The sequence below is a fragment of the Cupressus sempervirens genome, chromosome 2 (genome assembly GCF_028749045.1).
Source record: "Cupressus sempervirens isolate cs-2001-9-10 chromosome 2, ASM2874904v1, whole genome shotgun sequence".
NCBI classification, from domain to species: domain Eukaryota; kingdom Viridiplantae; phylum Streptophyta; class Pinopsida; order Cupressales; family Cupressaceae; genus Cupressus; species Cupressus sempervirens.
Window position 1 is genome coordinate 346,078,615 of NC_143119.1, and position 14,251 is coordinate 346,092,865.

Genomic DNA, 14,251 nt, shown 5'->3' on the forward strand with positions numbered 1-14,251 from the left:
ATGCTTTATTTTGCCATTGCAATTTTTTTATTCTAAAACCCCCAGCAAAATGTGGTTGACATAAATTTTCCCATTTAATCATGGCTGGCTGCTTGCTCTCATATAGGCCTTGCCAAAAGAAATTTCTTAGTTTACTGTCCAATTTTTTCTTAACACGGTTTAATAGGGGAAATATTGGCATTTGATAAATGGGTATGGCTTATAAAATTGATTTGATCATTGTTGTTCTACTGCATTTGACAACCACCCGCCTTTCCAACTTTCCATGCTATTATTCATTTTATGAGAAACTAGATCCCAAAGTTTAATTAACCTAGTGCCTTTGTCTAAAGGGATTCCTAGATACTAAATCCTAATATGCTACAAATTTCCTATTCATCAGTGGGATTAGTATTTAGGAAGAAAATCTCACATTTGTTGGCATTGACTCTTTGACCCGAGACTTGCATGTATAGTGCTAGGATTTCCTTTAAAATTTGGCTTCTTCATTAATACAGATAGTGTCATCAACAAATAGCTGGTGTGTAATGTTAGGTGCGTTTTCAGTAATTTTAATTCCCATTACCATCCCCTCCTTATGAACCTTGTTAATATATCTTCCTAAGGCTTCAGCCATTATAACAAACAAGAACAGTGAGATAGGGTTCTTCCTTTGAAAAGAATAGATATCTTAGGAGTTGATATGTAGCTGAATATCATATTTATCCATCTTTTAGAGAAACCAAAGGATTTTAAACATTTACATAGGAATCTCCAGTCTACTTTATCGTTATGCTTTTTGTATATATGAGCATACAAGGTTCATTGTTATTTGTTAAGGTTGTAGCTTTTGTTGGATTGTTTCTTACATGAGATACCTTGTTGATGGTAAATCATCTTTAAAATAAAATCTTATATATATAATATATATTGTATATGTAATATAATATATATTATATATATGATACATTATATATTATTATATAATAATATATTACATATATGGTTAACATATTAATATTACATATATGCTTTAAGTGAGTTACATATATGGTTATTTATATTACTATTATATTAATATGTTAACTAGTGATGTTTAACCGTATTGACATGTCTCTTCATGAGACTTGTCTCCTCTCATTTATAAGTCTTTATTTGCATTTGGAACACAACAATAAAAATGACAATTGTTAGTACGTTTGCAGCGATCCTAGAAATCAACACGGTATCAGAGCCTAACTGCAAATGTAATAATAGGAAAGGAGTCGAATACTTAAAGTCGAAGATGGTCTGAAAGATATCAAAAATTCTCAAAGGAAGTGCATGGAATAGGTCATGATATGGTGGATGACATAAGACTTTGCCAAGAGAAGTGTATATGTACAATATCGCTTCTACATGTTAGGACTACTGAGCCCACCATCATGACAACAAATGGATGATATATTCTTAACGAGACACTACCATGTCACACCTGAGCAGCACATCACGCTCCATATAAGTAGATGAGATAGTTTATAGCTCGTTGTGGACGCTTCAGTATAGAACCTCAAACAAACCCTTGCACACAGTTTTAATCAATGTGTATATAACATCTTATATTGGTCAGCCAGAAAATGGTGTTTTTCAGAATGGTTAAGAAAGAGACCTCTCCATTCAATGGCGAAAAGCCAGGGATTTGAGTTATACCTATTATCTTGTGACTCATTATAATTCTCTGAGCTGTCCATTCCATTCATTATATCAGTGATTCATTTTTTTTTTGAGAGGCTAGTGTTGCAAAATCATTGTACAAGTGCATGAATTGGAGGTGACTTTTGAGAAATTAAAGTGTAAATCAGAACAAATGACCGCGAATTGATATTAGATCTCTGCAAAAGTGAAAACTCTGGAAAAAAAATCATTATTAATTATTTAAAGAGAAACAAATGATAACTACTCTCTCTGTTTTATGGATGGCACACTTATTTTAACACGACATTTGATTGAAAATCTTACATTATCTGATTTGTTCTTCAATCTACTCATCAGACTTTTGGGCCTGGTAATCGTGGTGCACGTGCCTAGTCACTTCAGCAATTGGGTGAAGAACTCTATTTATTAACAAGAATGTGTACGCTAGCATATCTCACATACATGATCGTCAACTTCAATCCCTCTGATGTACCTTGATCATCATTTTAGCAAACAGTCATATGAATTGTTTGTGCTTGTTTAAGGGAAGATAATAATCTTTGCATACATCATAAGATGAGATGAGACGATAATATGTTACAATATGAAAGGAGACAACATAAGAGTATAAAATTAACTGATCCCTTAAGGTAAGTAGATACAATGTTTGAGGTAAGGTTCTTATCAATATAATAATAATAAGGAATATAGTAATTTTACATATTCCTAATTGTTCCTCTAAATGATATATAAGGACTAATTGAATAAATAATAATGATAAGGTAGATCATTATATATACATAGAAAGGGATAAATATGTACATTAATATCTATATAATATTAGAAAATTTCTAATTAATTATTATTATAGATGATTATTTGAATCAAATTTCTAATATTTTTATAGTTAAAATATAATGATATTATTATTGAGAATAATCATCAAAGGTGATTTTTATTACTATAAAAGAGTTATTTTCCTTGATCTTTTCTTTTGAGAACGTTATTGCAGAAAAAGGGAAATTGCTATCAGATTCAGAGGGTGTCTAACACTTATTCAAACGTAAAAGAAGTTCAGAAGATTGATGATCAAAGGAAGTAGGTGTATACTGATGTTTAAAGATCTATGCAAAACTAAGAAGAATTGTGTGTAAAAAATATCCATCATCAGTTGAGTAAGTAACATTGACAAGGTGGAAGAGAAAAGGGATGAATAACATCTTATGTACTATAAAAGGTGAGACAACCAATCATATGGTTGCTCCTAATAGAATACATTACAATCTCAAGAGAAGTCCTTAAATAAAGATATAAGAGGGAAAATCAAATGCACTTAGTCACCCCTGCTAAGAAAGAAATAATACACATTGAGTATGAGATGATTATTAAAGAAGATAAATCAAATTAAAAACTCTTAGAATAATGGAGAAAGTACAATTTCAAATATTAATTAGGAATCATTGAGAAAATTAATGATATTTCTAGATGGGGACACTGAAGATTTTGCACTATCTTTGAATGTTTGGATAAGTTAAAAGAGGAGGTTGTTGTAATAATTGTTTTCATACATTAGAAAAATGGTGAATTTTATTTGGATATTGAAGATGCATACTTTCCCAGCACAAAGTTAACAAGAGATAATGTTGCAAGTATTAAAGAAGGAAAGTTGAAGTTGCATGTTGACGGGCTTATCATGAATGCGAGTTTTGTAGTATATTTAAAGAATTCTATTGAACATGCACATTTGGTATAATAACCATCAATATATTTCTACTCAAGTTATAGACACAAAATAAAAGTGGATCTTATGGGTGAATGATGTAAGAGTGGGAATTTTACATTGAGGGGGGAGAATAATAATCAATGTTCCATTCCCACTTGAACCATACGTAGAGGGGAGATGTTTCGTTCTCAAATAATCAAAGAATGAAATCTCTACTATAATAGGCCTTCATTAAATCAACTCATATCATGGATGTACAGATAAGTATTCATTATCCTTGAGTATTACATTTTTTCTACTTATAATATCTCTTTTATTTGTAGTTCTACACATACTATAAGAGTTAAATTGCCTTGATCTTTTCCTTTATGGTTGACAAAATTCTTGCAGGAAAAGAAGGTTGGTACTTTACACATGCTACCAAATATTCAGCAGAGAAGAATTCATTAGTCATTTAATGATCAGGATAAAGTGAGGATCTTGAAGTGAATATCTTTAATGATTGAGATTATGAGTATACTTCTACATTAAGAGGGAGTATGACACTTCTTCGAAGGCAATATAGGAGCTTAGAAGATTAATACTCAGAGGGAGTCTAGAAATACATGTTTGTGACTGCATGATTTTGATGGGCCTACTCTTTAGTGCATCATGGGGAAGTATTGACTTATCACTAGAAAATCAGAAGATTTATATAAGATTCAAAGTGAGTTTGATAGGCATCCTTGGGTGAAGAGAGTTTCTAATGAAGTAACTACAGGACCTGACTTCCTAGTATCATTGTTCAGAAGGAGGACTTTTGAGATGCAATCCTTTGTGGATGATATCTTCTTTATGAGGAGAAGGTCTAATTGAAATTCCTTGTAATGTGCTCTCGTCTATAAGAGAGAAGTCTGAGGTGAAAATCCTTGTTCCACCCTCTAGTAGGAACTATGGTGGTTCATGGTGGATATCATGTAAGTTACTTCATGATGTTGTTATGATATGTAATGACAGGTGATGATCTTTCATTGACATGTATAAACAGAAGATAACCATTGTAAGGTGGCAATCTTATAAATGGTAGACCTGTTATCATGACACACTTCATTAAATTGTTGTCTTAGAGTGTTGGAAATCATGATAACGAATAGACACAAGGTAACCATTGTAAGGTGACGATTTTATAAATGGTAGACTTGTTATAATGACATACTTCATTAAATTGTTGTCCCAGAGTGCTAGAAATCATGATAACGAATAAACAGAAGGTAACCATTGTAAGGTGGCAATCTTATAAATGGTAGAACTGTTATCATGGTTCTTTGGGCTAGATTTTGCCGGACACCATGATAATCAACTAGTTATGGTTCTTTGGACCATATCTTGTCGGACACCATGCAATAGTTACTATTATAGACCACACTTAAGGTGGTGTTATAAAGTATGGAAATTGCTTCAATTGTGTGTTATGAAAGGTGAGAATTTTAGCCTCATAGTGAAATGAATATCATACTGAAATAATCTCTTCATATTCTTGAGAGCATAATGTGCTCTATAAATCCTCTCTAGCTAAGAGAGAGTGTTAAGGTTGTAGCTTCCGTCGGATTATTTTTTGCATGAGATACCTTGTTGATGGTAAATCATTTTAAAAATAAATATGTTATATATATAATATATATTATATATGTAATATAATATATAATATATATATATATGATACATTATAAATTATCATATAATAATATAATAATATATTACATATATGGTTAACATATTAATATTACATATACGCTTTAAATGAGTTACATATATGGTTATTTATATTACTATTATATTAATATGTTAACTAGTGATGTTTAACCGTACAGACATGCCTCTTCGTGAGACTTGTCTCTCATATTTATAAGCCTTCATTTGCATTTGGAACACAACAATAAAAATGGCAATTGTTATTACATTTGCAGCGATCCTAGAAATCAACATTATTTTGGGCAGAATGAATAGTCTCTTGGGTAGCATTTTTAATTTATTAGCTAAAGCTTTAGATTTATTTATATATGATCTTACACAAGGCAATGGTTCTGAAATCACCCAACTTTTCACAATTGGCTTTTTTGGGTGTAAGTGTTAGAAATGTGTTGTTGATTTCAATTAATAATGTTTCTGCATTCTTGGTAGCTTTTGTGGCATCCCATAGTTCCTTACCCAGAAAATGCCATTAGTTTTGAAAGAAAGCTGTTTGGAAGCCATTAGGGCTAGGGGCCTTGTCTGGATGCAGCTGAAACAAGGCATTCATAATCACTTCCATGGTAAATCCATTGTTTAACCATTTGTTGTCAATATCTGTGATTAATTTGGGGATAGAAGATAATAATTTTTGCCGTGCTTTGTGATTAGAGCGCATATAGTTATTTTTGGTATTAGAATAAAATTCTACAGATTCTCTTGTCAAATCTGTGGGGTCTTCTACTAGGATTCGAGAATTATTCTCAATTTTATTTATCCTATTAATGCTTTTTCTTTTTTTAGTGCTATTGTGGAAGAATTTTGTATTTTTATCTACTTCTGAGAGCGATGTTTCTCTAGACTTCTGTTTCCAATGTATTTCCTCTTTTATTAATAGCGCCTCATATTTGGCTAGTAATTCTTTTCTTCGAAATAACTTTCAATATTCATAGCATATCTTATTATTGCATCATTTAAGTCATTAATCTCTTGTTCAATGTTAAATTTTTCTTCAACTATATTCCTAAAATGTTCTTTGTTCCATTTTGTTGATGTCAGTTTTGTATCACTACATAACATATAGCAATTGAATACTTGACATGGAATATCAAACACTCAATCCCTCTCTTGGAAAGTAAATACTCATGAAGACATGAGAAAAACTCCAATGTTCCTTACACCTGTGGATACTAACTCAGTTATAGTAATGTGATTTGCTGGTTAATCACATAGGTGGGCTTACGTTATTCATTCAAGGATGTTGGACTTTTACTGTGATAGTGATGAATCTAGCTTTGCAATGTATATGAGTGCCAAATGATGTTGATGGCGATGATGGAGGGTATGTCCACCAGCAATGCCCTGATTTTCTAACTTTCTCCAAGAATGAATTCCAACTAGTACACTACTTGCTGCTTTATTTCTACTCCTATGAATGGAAAGATTAGCAAATGGATGGGTCTCAAATCTGATGAAAGCTTACTAGCAGCTCTACCTCCATAGATGCAATGATTCAAGGGAAAAAGACCAGATTACCACGCAAGGCTTCCTAACCAGCCGCTAGAATGCTAGTGGCCTAGTTTATAGATCCCTATCAAACATCCACTAATATCACCATACAACTGTCCATCTATTCTTACTCTTGCTTAACAACTTTCTTGAAATAAAATCTACTGTAACAACTTGAAAGGAATTTAACTCTAACTATTGGAAGTAGAAACCATGCAATAACACCAAGTGTCCCTAATCACCATGCAAGTCATAACAATGATAAGAGAAGCAATTTTGGTATTATCTTGAGCAACAATTTTCTTCAACCCTTTACAAATGAGAGCAAATGGCCTTATATAGAGGCTCAAAATTATGAGTGGCCAAGATTAAGAGGCAAAATCAAGGGCCAAGATTAAACCTTACAAACTCTAATTAGGGTTACCATCATTCAACCAATTACATGAGGGCACCAACTTTGTGGGCCAATGAGAAAATTACAATAATTTGTCAGCCAATAAGATCATAGGACACTTGGCATGATTTGATTGCATGCACAAGAAATTGCCACCTCATCAACCTTATCTTATAAATTTATTTAATCCTTGAGATGAGGTAAAAGCCTTGGATGCTTGAGCTCGTCCTTAGAAACTTTCTCATCACCACTTGAGCTTGCTTGTACCTGATATCCTGACTTTGAAAGGGTGAGGTCTCCATGCACATGGGGTAATCTTGCCCTAGCCTCGGTGGCTTGCCCAGATGTGAACCTCCTTGCAATTTGAGAGTCTTGGTCTTGGCCATCACCCTTGAAATCGAACTTGACCTCTCTCAACTTTTTGTCTCACTTTCCTCCTTCATTATCCTTGCCTTCCTTAACCTTCATGGCCTTTTCTAACCTTCCTATTCGAATTTGGTTTGCATGAATAGCCAAGCCTTGTCTAGCCTCAAATATTTTCAAATCGCTTCCTCCAAATTTGCTCTTCTTTGAAATTCACTCTTCATTGAGATTCACTTTTCAATTTTCACCGCCTCTAAATCAAATAAAAGAGTTAGGACCCCATATAGAATGGGTTTTGATTTTGCACTGTCCTAAGTTGCAACTCTAAATTTTCACTTATAATTCTAGCCCAATCAAATTTTCTCTTTCCATTTTCAGTTTCATCAATAAAATAGTACATCCAGTTCTTAAATTGCATACCTTGAGCCATGCCCATGATTCGGCCGAGAAGCACAATTAGATCGTTGTGCTCCGATTTGAAATTTGACTTGGTGAGCTTTGACGACTTGGTAACTCCCTTCTTGCCTTTGTATAACCAATTATGCTTTAGATGAATGAAGTAGGCCTCTTGATTATCCTAAAAGAACTTGGTTGCTTGATCCATCATTACCATTGTCATGCCTCTATGATAGGGAATATTAAATACTTCTTCGACCACTTGTTTGCTGATGTTAGCTAACACTCTCTTCCCTTCATTAAAAATGATGGACTTGGTCACAATATTAAACTAGGATGCACAGTCCATTACCAATTCTGGACAAGGCAAGTTAGGAGGAAAAGCCGGCGCATGTACAATTCTACTCTTGTAGATCTTCTTCGCCATGGGGCATTGTCCTTCAATCTATCCTTCAACTGTACCATGTTCACATGCCGATATTGGTATCACTTATTCGCCTCACTTTTGAGAAGAAGGTGGTCTTAGGCATCACATCTTCCTTGTCTTTTTTGGTATGTGTTCCCCTTGAGTTCTTGCTTGCACTAACATCTACCATCCTAAACACTTATTTCTGCCCCTTCGTTCTAAATGATATGGACTACACTTATCAATCTCCAACCTTCTTTCTATTGATGGAATCTAGCTTATTTCTGCCTCTCCAAATCCCATCTCTACACTTATCAATCTCCAAACTTCTTTCCTAGGGGTGGGACTATCACTGATTTTTTCCGCTTCGTTACTTTAGTATGGACTAAACTTATATCTCCCAACTTCAATCCTAGGGTGGTCTAACTTATTTCTGCCTCTCCAAGTGTCCTATCATGAAATCTACACTTATATCCCCCAACTCCAGCCTATCAATGGAAATAATGAAGTGGTGGATGATGAGTGCAAGAAGAAAATAAGGGAAACAAACCAAGCAAGAACAAAGAATAGAATCTGCCTTTAAAACCAATCTTAACCTCTAAAAATAAATAGAATTTTACCTTAAATCTATCTTTACCAATAATCGGTCCCTCTTCAAGTTCGGATCAGATCCCAGAAAATCTCAATCCTCCTTCAAAATGTGATGCCCTAGCCAATGAATTGCTTTTAAAAATCTGCTCATGCCACTGAATTTTGACCTTAAATTGCCAAAATCGCCCAATTTGAAAGAAATCGCTGCCCTAGGGCAGAAAAATCTGCTCTAAATCCGAATTTCAGTTCTCCAAATTCACCCAAAATTGCCAAAATTCAGATTTTAAATCACATTGCCCCTTCACCAAATAAAATTGCCAAAGCTGGGAGGAGAAATCACAGCACTTGGAGGAAAAATCAGACTTCAAACTTGCTGCCAATTCTGCACAAAAAATTGGATCTGCCCCAAAAATTCGACATAGGGCAGAAATCGTCTAAGCAAGGAGGAGAAAAAAATGCTACCAAGAAATGGAAAATCTGCCCCAAAAATCGCCTTAGCTGAAAATTCACCTCCCTTGGAAGAAAATCGCAAATCCAAGGAGGAGGAAAAAAGGAATGAGGAAATAAGAGGGGTGAAGCCCCTCTTATACCAAACTTTTTGCCTCGCCAAGTGGGCCGACCTGACTAGAGGGAAAAGAAATTAAATTAGTCCCTTAATTAATGGACCAAATTTAAATGCAACATTAAAATTACTTAGCCCTATAGTGAAATTGGTCCATATAGTTGCTAGTTTTGACCAGAAATTGCAAAATGGAAACAAGGTAAGCTTAGGAGATGTCAAAATTTTCATTTAATAATGTTTTGGCAATTAAAATATCATTAAAATCAAATCTAGCAAGACAAAATCGATTTTCAATTCCAAATTACCAACTTCTTTTAACATTTCTAAAATCCTCTAGGCAAAATTTTAACCAAATTAATGAGATTTTGCAATTTAATCTGATTTCAATTTTGCAATGCAATTTCAATTTTTTAACAAAATAAATCCTTTTCCTGGCAATCAAAATTCAAACTCCAATTCCAAATTCACTATCAAAAAATTCCTTTTCACGATTTTTTTTTGAGATTTCCAAAACAACTTAATTTAAAGTTTTTATTTTGAAAATGCTCAAGCTTATACAATTATATCAAATTTTCAAAATCCATCTAAGTTCAAAATTTGCAATTTTATCTTGCCAGATAACCATCAAAAAAATGTTGTTAAATTTTTTTTGGTCTAAGGATAAACTTTCATGTTCCAGAAAATCAAGTTTAGCACTGGGTGAAAACCAACCAAATCGCCTCTTGGCTCGAAGGCGTCCAAGGTGTGAAAAATTGTCAATTTGAAAACCTTTGGACAACTCCAAATCCTGCTAAGGCAACTGAAAAAATTCCAAAAAATCTGTGAAAATTACCAAGTCTTGCCCGAAAAAGGGGGTCCCCAAAGTTTTGGGGCGATGGTGTGAAAACTCAACAACATATTTTAAATTTTTGCTCTTAAGTGATTTAAAATTTAGATACAAAACAATACATTTTTGACCCTTCAAATGAGTTCTCTTTCCACCACATCTCTAATAAGTTCATAAATTCTTTGTGCTGCTATCCCTTGATGGTTTATGTTCCCCTTCGGTTTGTAATCTGACTGGAAAGTGATGTGAATCTGCATTTGTGAGAATTTCAGCAGATAAGGTGTAATCAAATTCACCATAGTTCTTTTTTACTGACAGGGTTATTGGGGCCATAGATATTTATCACAAAAAAGGAAATACGACATTTGGAACTCTTGCTCTTTCCTCCCATCTAATTCTTCCTTGAGATCACCTTCTCAAAATTTAATTTTCTAGGACACATATGATTGATAAACCACCCGATGCTCCAACTGATTCAACCCAATCAGTTTGCCATATTCCTAATTTCTGCTTGAATTTATTTGCCTCTTCTTCTGCAAGTTACTTTAGTCTACACTTTGTTAATGATCTTGAAAGCATTGCAAAATACAAACAAACAAAAACCAAAGGTAAAATAGGGCTGCATATTACATCAATCTGTAGTTGAAAATTTGTACACGTCTGGTAATAGATTATGTTATTTTATTGGCAGGATGGTTTACCAAGGTCAAAGCATATTTATGGATGGCCAAAAGCAATGTATTAAATTATATAAAAGTAGGTTGCCTATAGAATCTTTATTTTAGGGGTTATATCCTAATGAGTATCTGCTCATAGAAGTGGGCAGAATGCTTGGTGATTAGATGCAATCACTGCAGAGATAAAAGGATTATGCACAAATTATAGCTGTATAAAATCCATATATATATTATATTCTTCTTAGAAGAACAAGAAATAAAAACATTGTTGGATGAGGTTACATTTGAAAAACTTATTAAAGATAATTGGTACTGCTATATGAGAAATGTGAATTATGCATACATATGTGCTAGTCACACAATACAAACCTGTAAATTCTAGTTCAGATGAGATGTTGAAATTGACACAGTGATGCATTAAATGATAAAAAGTTTTTATCATAGCTAAAACCCATTCATTTTAAAAAATGCTTTCTTGTACAGTGTTCCCCACTACTTTGATAAGGTTCTCCTCCACATTGAGTTGTTTTTTGATATATTGGATCTTATCTGTAAAGTTTTTTATGCTTTATCTTTTCAGGTTATGCACTTGCCTTGGATATGACTGCAAGGGAGATTCAGAATCCTGCCAAGGTCTTTCTTCTCAGTTTATTTCCGAGCTTCAAAAAATGATAAAAGATCTATGTTCAATTTAAGGGTTGACATGTTGAAATCAGTAAACATTTTGATTGAATGACATAGCTATCAATATTTTGATGTTTCCTAAAGAATGTTTACACTTTGGACATAATAATTTGCACAAAAGAACTATGTTTAATATTAGGGTTGACATGTTGAAATCAATAAACATTTTGATTGAATGACATAGCTACCAATATTTTGACGTTTCCTAAAGAATGTTTAAGCTTTGATGAGAGTAACATGTAGGTCAAATGCTTGGTTCTTTGTTATGGATATGATTCAATTTTTTAATGAACCTTTAGAAGTCTATATGTATAAGCTAAAAATCTGAGAAAGTCGCTTAAATTATGCAACTCCCGAATATCCATTTTTAAAATTTATTTCTATTTACTATTTTCCTTTTGGTTATTATAATTCCATTAATGCATTAGAATATTTACTTGACTAATTTATAGCTAAATAAATAGGGTTCTTTGCAACTATAATTGATGGATAGATTGAGTCCTCCATTTTGAGACAAGATTATTCCCACCTTCTACATGTATGTGGTGACATCTCTGTAAAAGATGACAGACACAACCACCATGTTTGCATCAGCTGGATGCTTTTGTGGTTCATAAGGCAAGTAATTGTTTTTCTTTGCAATTGAGGCGAGCAAAACAATTGAACAATGCAATTTCCTTTGATGCTTGTTGAGATTGAGCAGTGGGATCCTTTGGGTGATAGAAAGAAGCCTTTTCCAACTATGATGGCTTATATGACCTTAGCTTGCTTACATTGAAAAAAGCATGGGTGTCGTTGGAAGATCTAAGCTCGACGACTTGGAAATATTGCAAGGTCTGTATTTGATATTTTTCAACTTGTGATGATTTACACAAACCACTTTATCTATCCGAGAAAAGCCAAATGTGATAAAATAGTTGGAAAGATGTGGCGGTCAATGTTGGCTATTGAATTCCTTGAATCTGGCAAAAGTTTACTGCAAATGTCATCAAATTTTCTGTGAAGCTTTGACAAACACTGCACAAATGAAGAAGCTATGTTTCATTCCTATTGGTGGAATGTATTTGGAATTGAAAGACCAAATAAATCTCATGAGAGTGTTTGTACTTGTCAAAAATGGAATTCATTATTGCATTACCAATGCAGAAAAATAGAGCACACAGGCACCAAGAATAGTGTGAAAGCAAAGCTGTCTAAATAAAGATCATGTCTAAAAATAAGAGTAAATTAAGAAAACTAAAAAGAAAGCCTAAATGACCATTAACTATGATTCTAGAAAGATTGGCTAAAAATAGCAAGAACCTAAGAGACAAAGTATTCTAATACTCACAAACTTTGAAAGAAGGATAACCTGAAGAAACATGAGCAGCTTGGTTGCAGTGATATTGAATGACATGTAGATAGTAGTTCTATTGACTAATGTGTTGATGAGCGTAATTTCTGAGTAATGATGAGAAGCGATTGATATAGCATTGAATGTTTCCATGTTCTAGCTTTTTTGTCTATCTTTTTTTTATAAATAAAAGCTTACTTTCTTTGTTCCGGGATTTGCAGGTTTCTGCTTGGAAGTAAGATTTGATTGTAAAATTTCTTCTCTTTGTCAATTATGGGAATCAAAATTCGTTTCAGGTGCCTAGAATTTTTTGCCTTTTCGAAGTTGTAGATGTGTATAGACCCAAAACATCAGTATATAAAGTCGCAACTATCTTGTTTTTATTCCATTTATCTTCTTTTTGCTATGGATTTTAATCATCTTGGTCTTGACGAGTAGCCTTTCTTAGTGTTGATGTGAGTTGTGTGACCCCCTCAATGTACATGATGCAACACTTCGGGCCCATTTGGTTACAAGCATAGGAATAGGAATTAGAATGGAAAATGGGAAGGGGAATGAGAACGGAAAATGACAATCTCACTCTTGTTTGGTTCATCTAAAATTTAATTGGGAATTTGGTTTAATTTTCAAAGATATAGGCATTAACTAAAAAAATTTGTCAATTTTTTCAAAAGAGAGATGGTTGTGGAGAAATCAAAAGAAAAAAGAATGGGAGACTTGATATGTTTATGACTGGTGTGGAGCCAATTATATTGAAACTCTAGGCAAGGATGCAGTGCTTTTCAAACATGGCTCACGTAGCTCCTATGAAACCAACATTTCTTTTTGCAGAATGTCTGATAAACTCATATTTTGCAAAAATAGTAGGGGCATTTGTGGACGAAGCAAACCAACTTGAGTAATTGTTACATTGAGCTCCTTCCTTGGATGACTGTTATCAATCCAAGCCTGAATGTTGTGTCCATTGTTGAGAGTGAGTTGTTTGAATTGGGCTCCAGATCAGTGCCCAAGAGACTTAAAGTTTACTAAAGTAAGATCATTGAGATCTACACTGCGTGGTTGTTGTTAATATCTTGAAACTCTTCGTGCTTTCCTCTATTAAACTCCACTACGAAGAGATGATGAAAAGCCTTCCCAATGGAGGGCACTGACCTGCTAGAGCTCCTACCAGATACTTATTTGGGGTAATGATAAACGCCAGGCTGTGGTGAGCATTTGAAGCAGATGGAACCATGTTGAATACGAAAGTTGTGCTAAAGGAGAGACTTGGGAGGAATCGAATTCAGGTTTCTCCGATAGAAGAATAGAGTGCACAGACCAAAGTGGTCCATAAATTCCTAATCTCCATTCCAATAACAGGTATTTTTGGTAATAGACCTATGCTCATTTTTGGGCTAAAATGGGAATACGTATTCCTATTCCCCATT

At 33.7% G+C, this 14,251-nt stretch overlaps 1 protein-coding gene across 2 annotated transcripts in view; it reads left to right on the forward strand.

The window, feature by feature from the left end:
* Positions 1-14,251, forward strand: part of LOC149572544 (Fumarylacetoacetate (FAA) hydrolase family) — a 283,932-nt gene that overhangs the window by 99,218 nt on the left and 170,463 nt on the right. For both annotated transcript variants that reach the window (XM_089813653.1, XM_089813654.1), the window contains exon 4: positions 11,388-11,440. In XM_089813653.1, the coding sequence (XP_089669779.1) occupies positions 11,388-11,440 (53 nt within the window). The remainder of the gene's footprint in view (positions 1-11,387; positions 11,441-14,251) is intronic.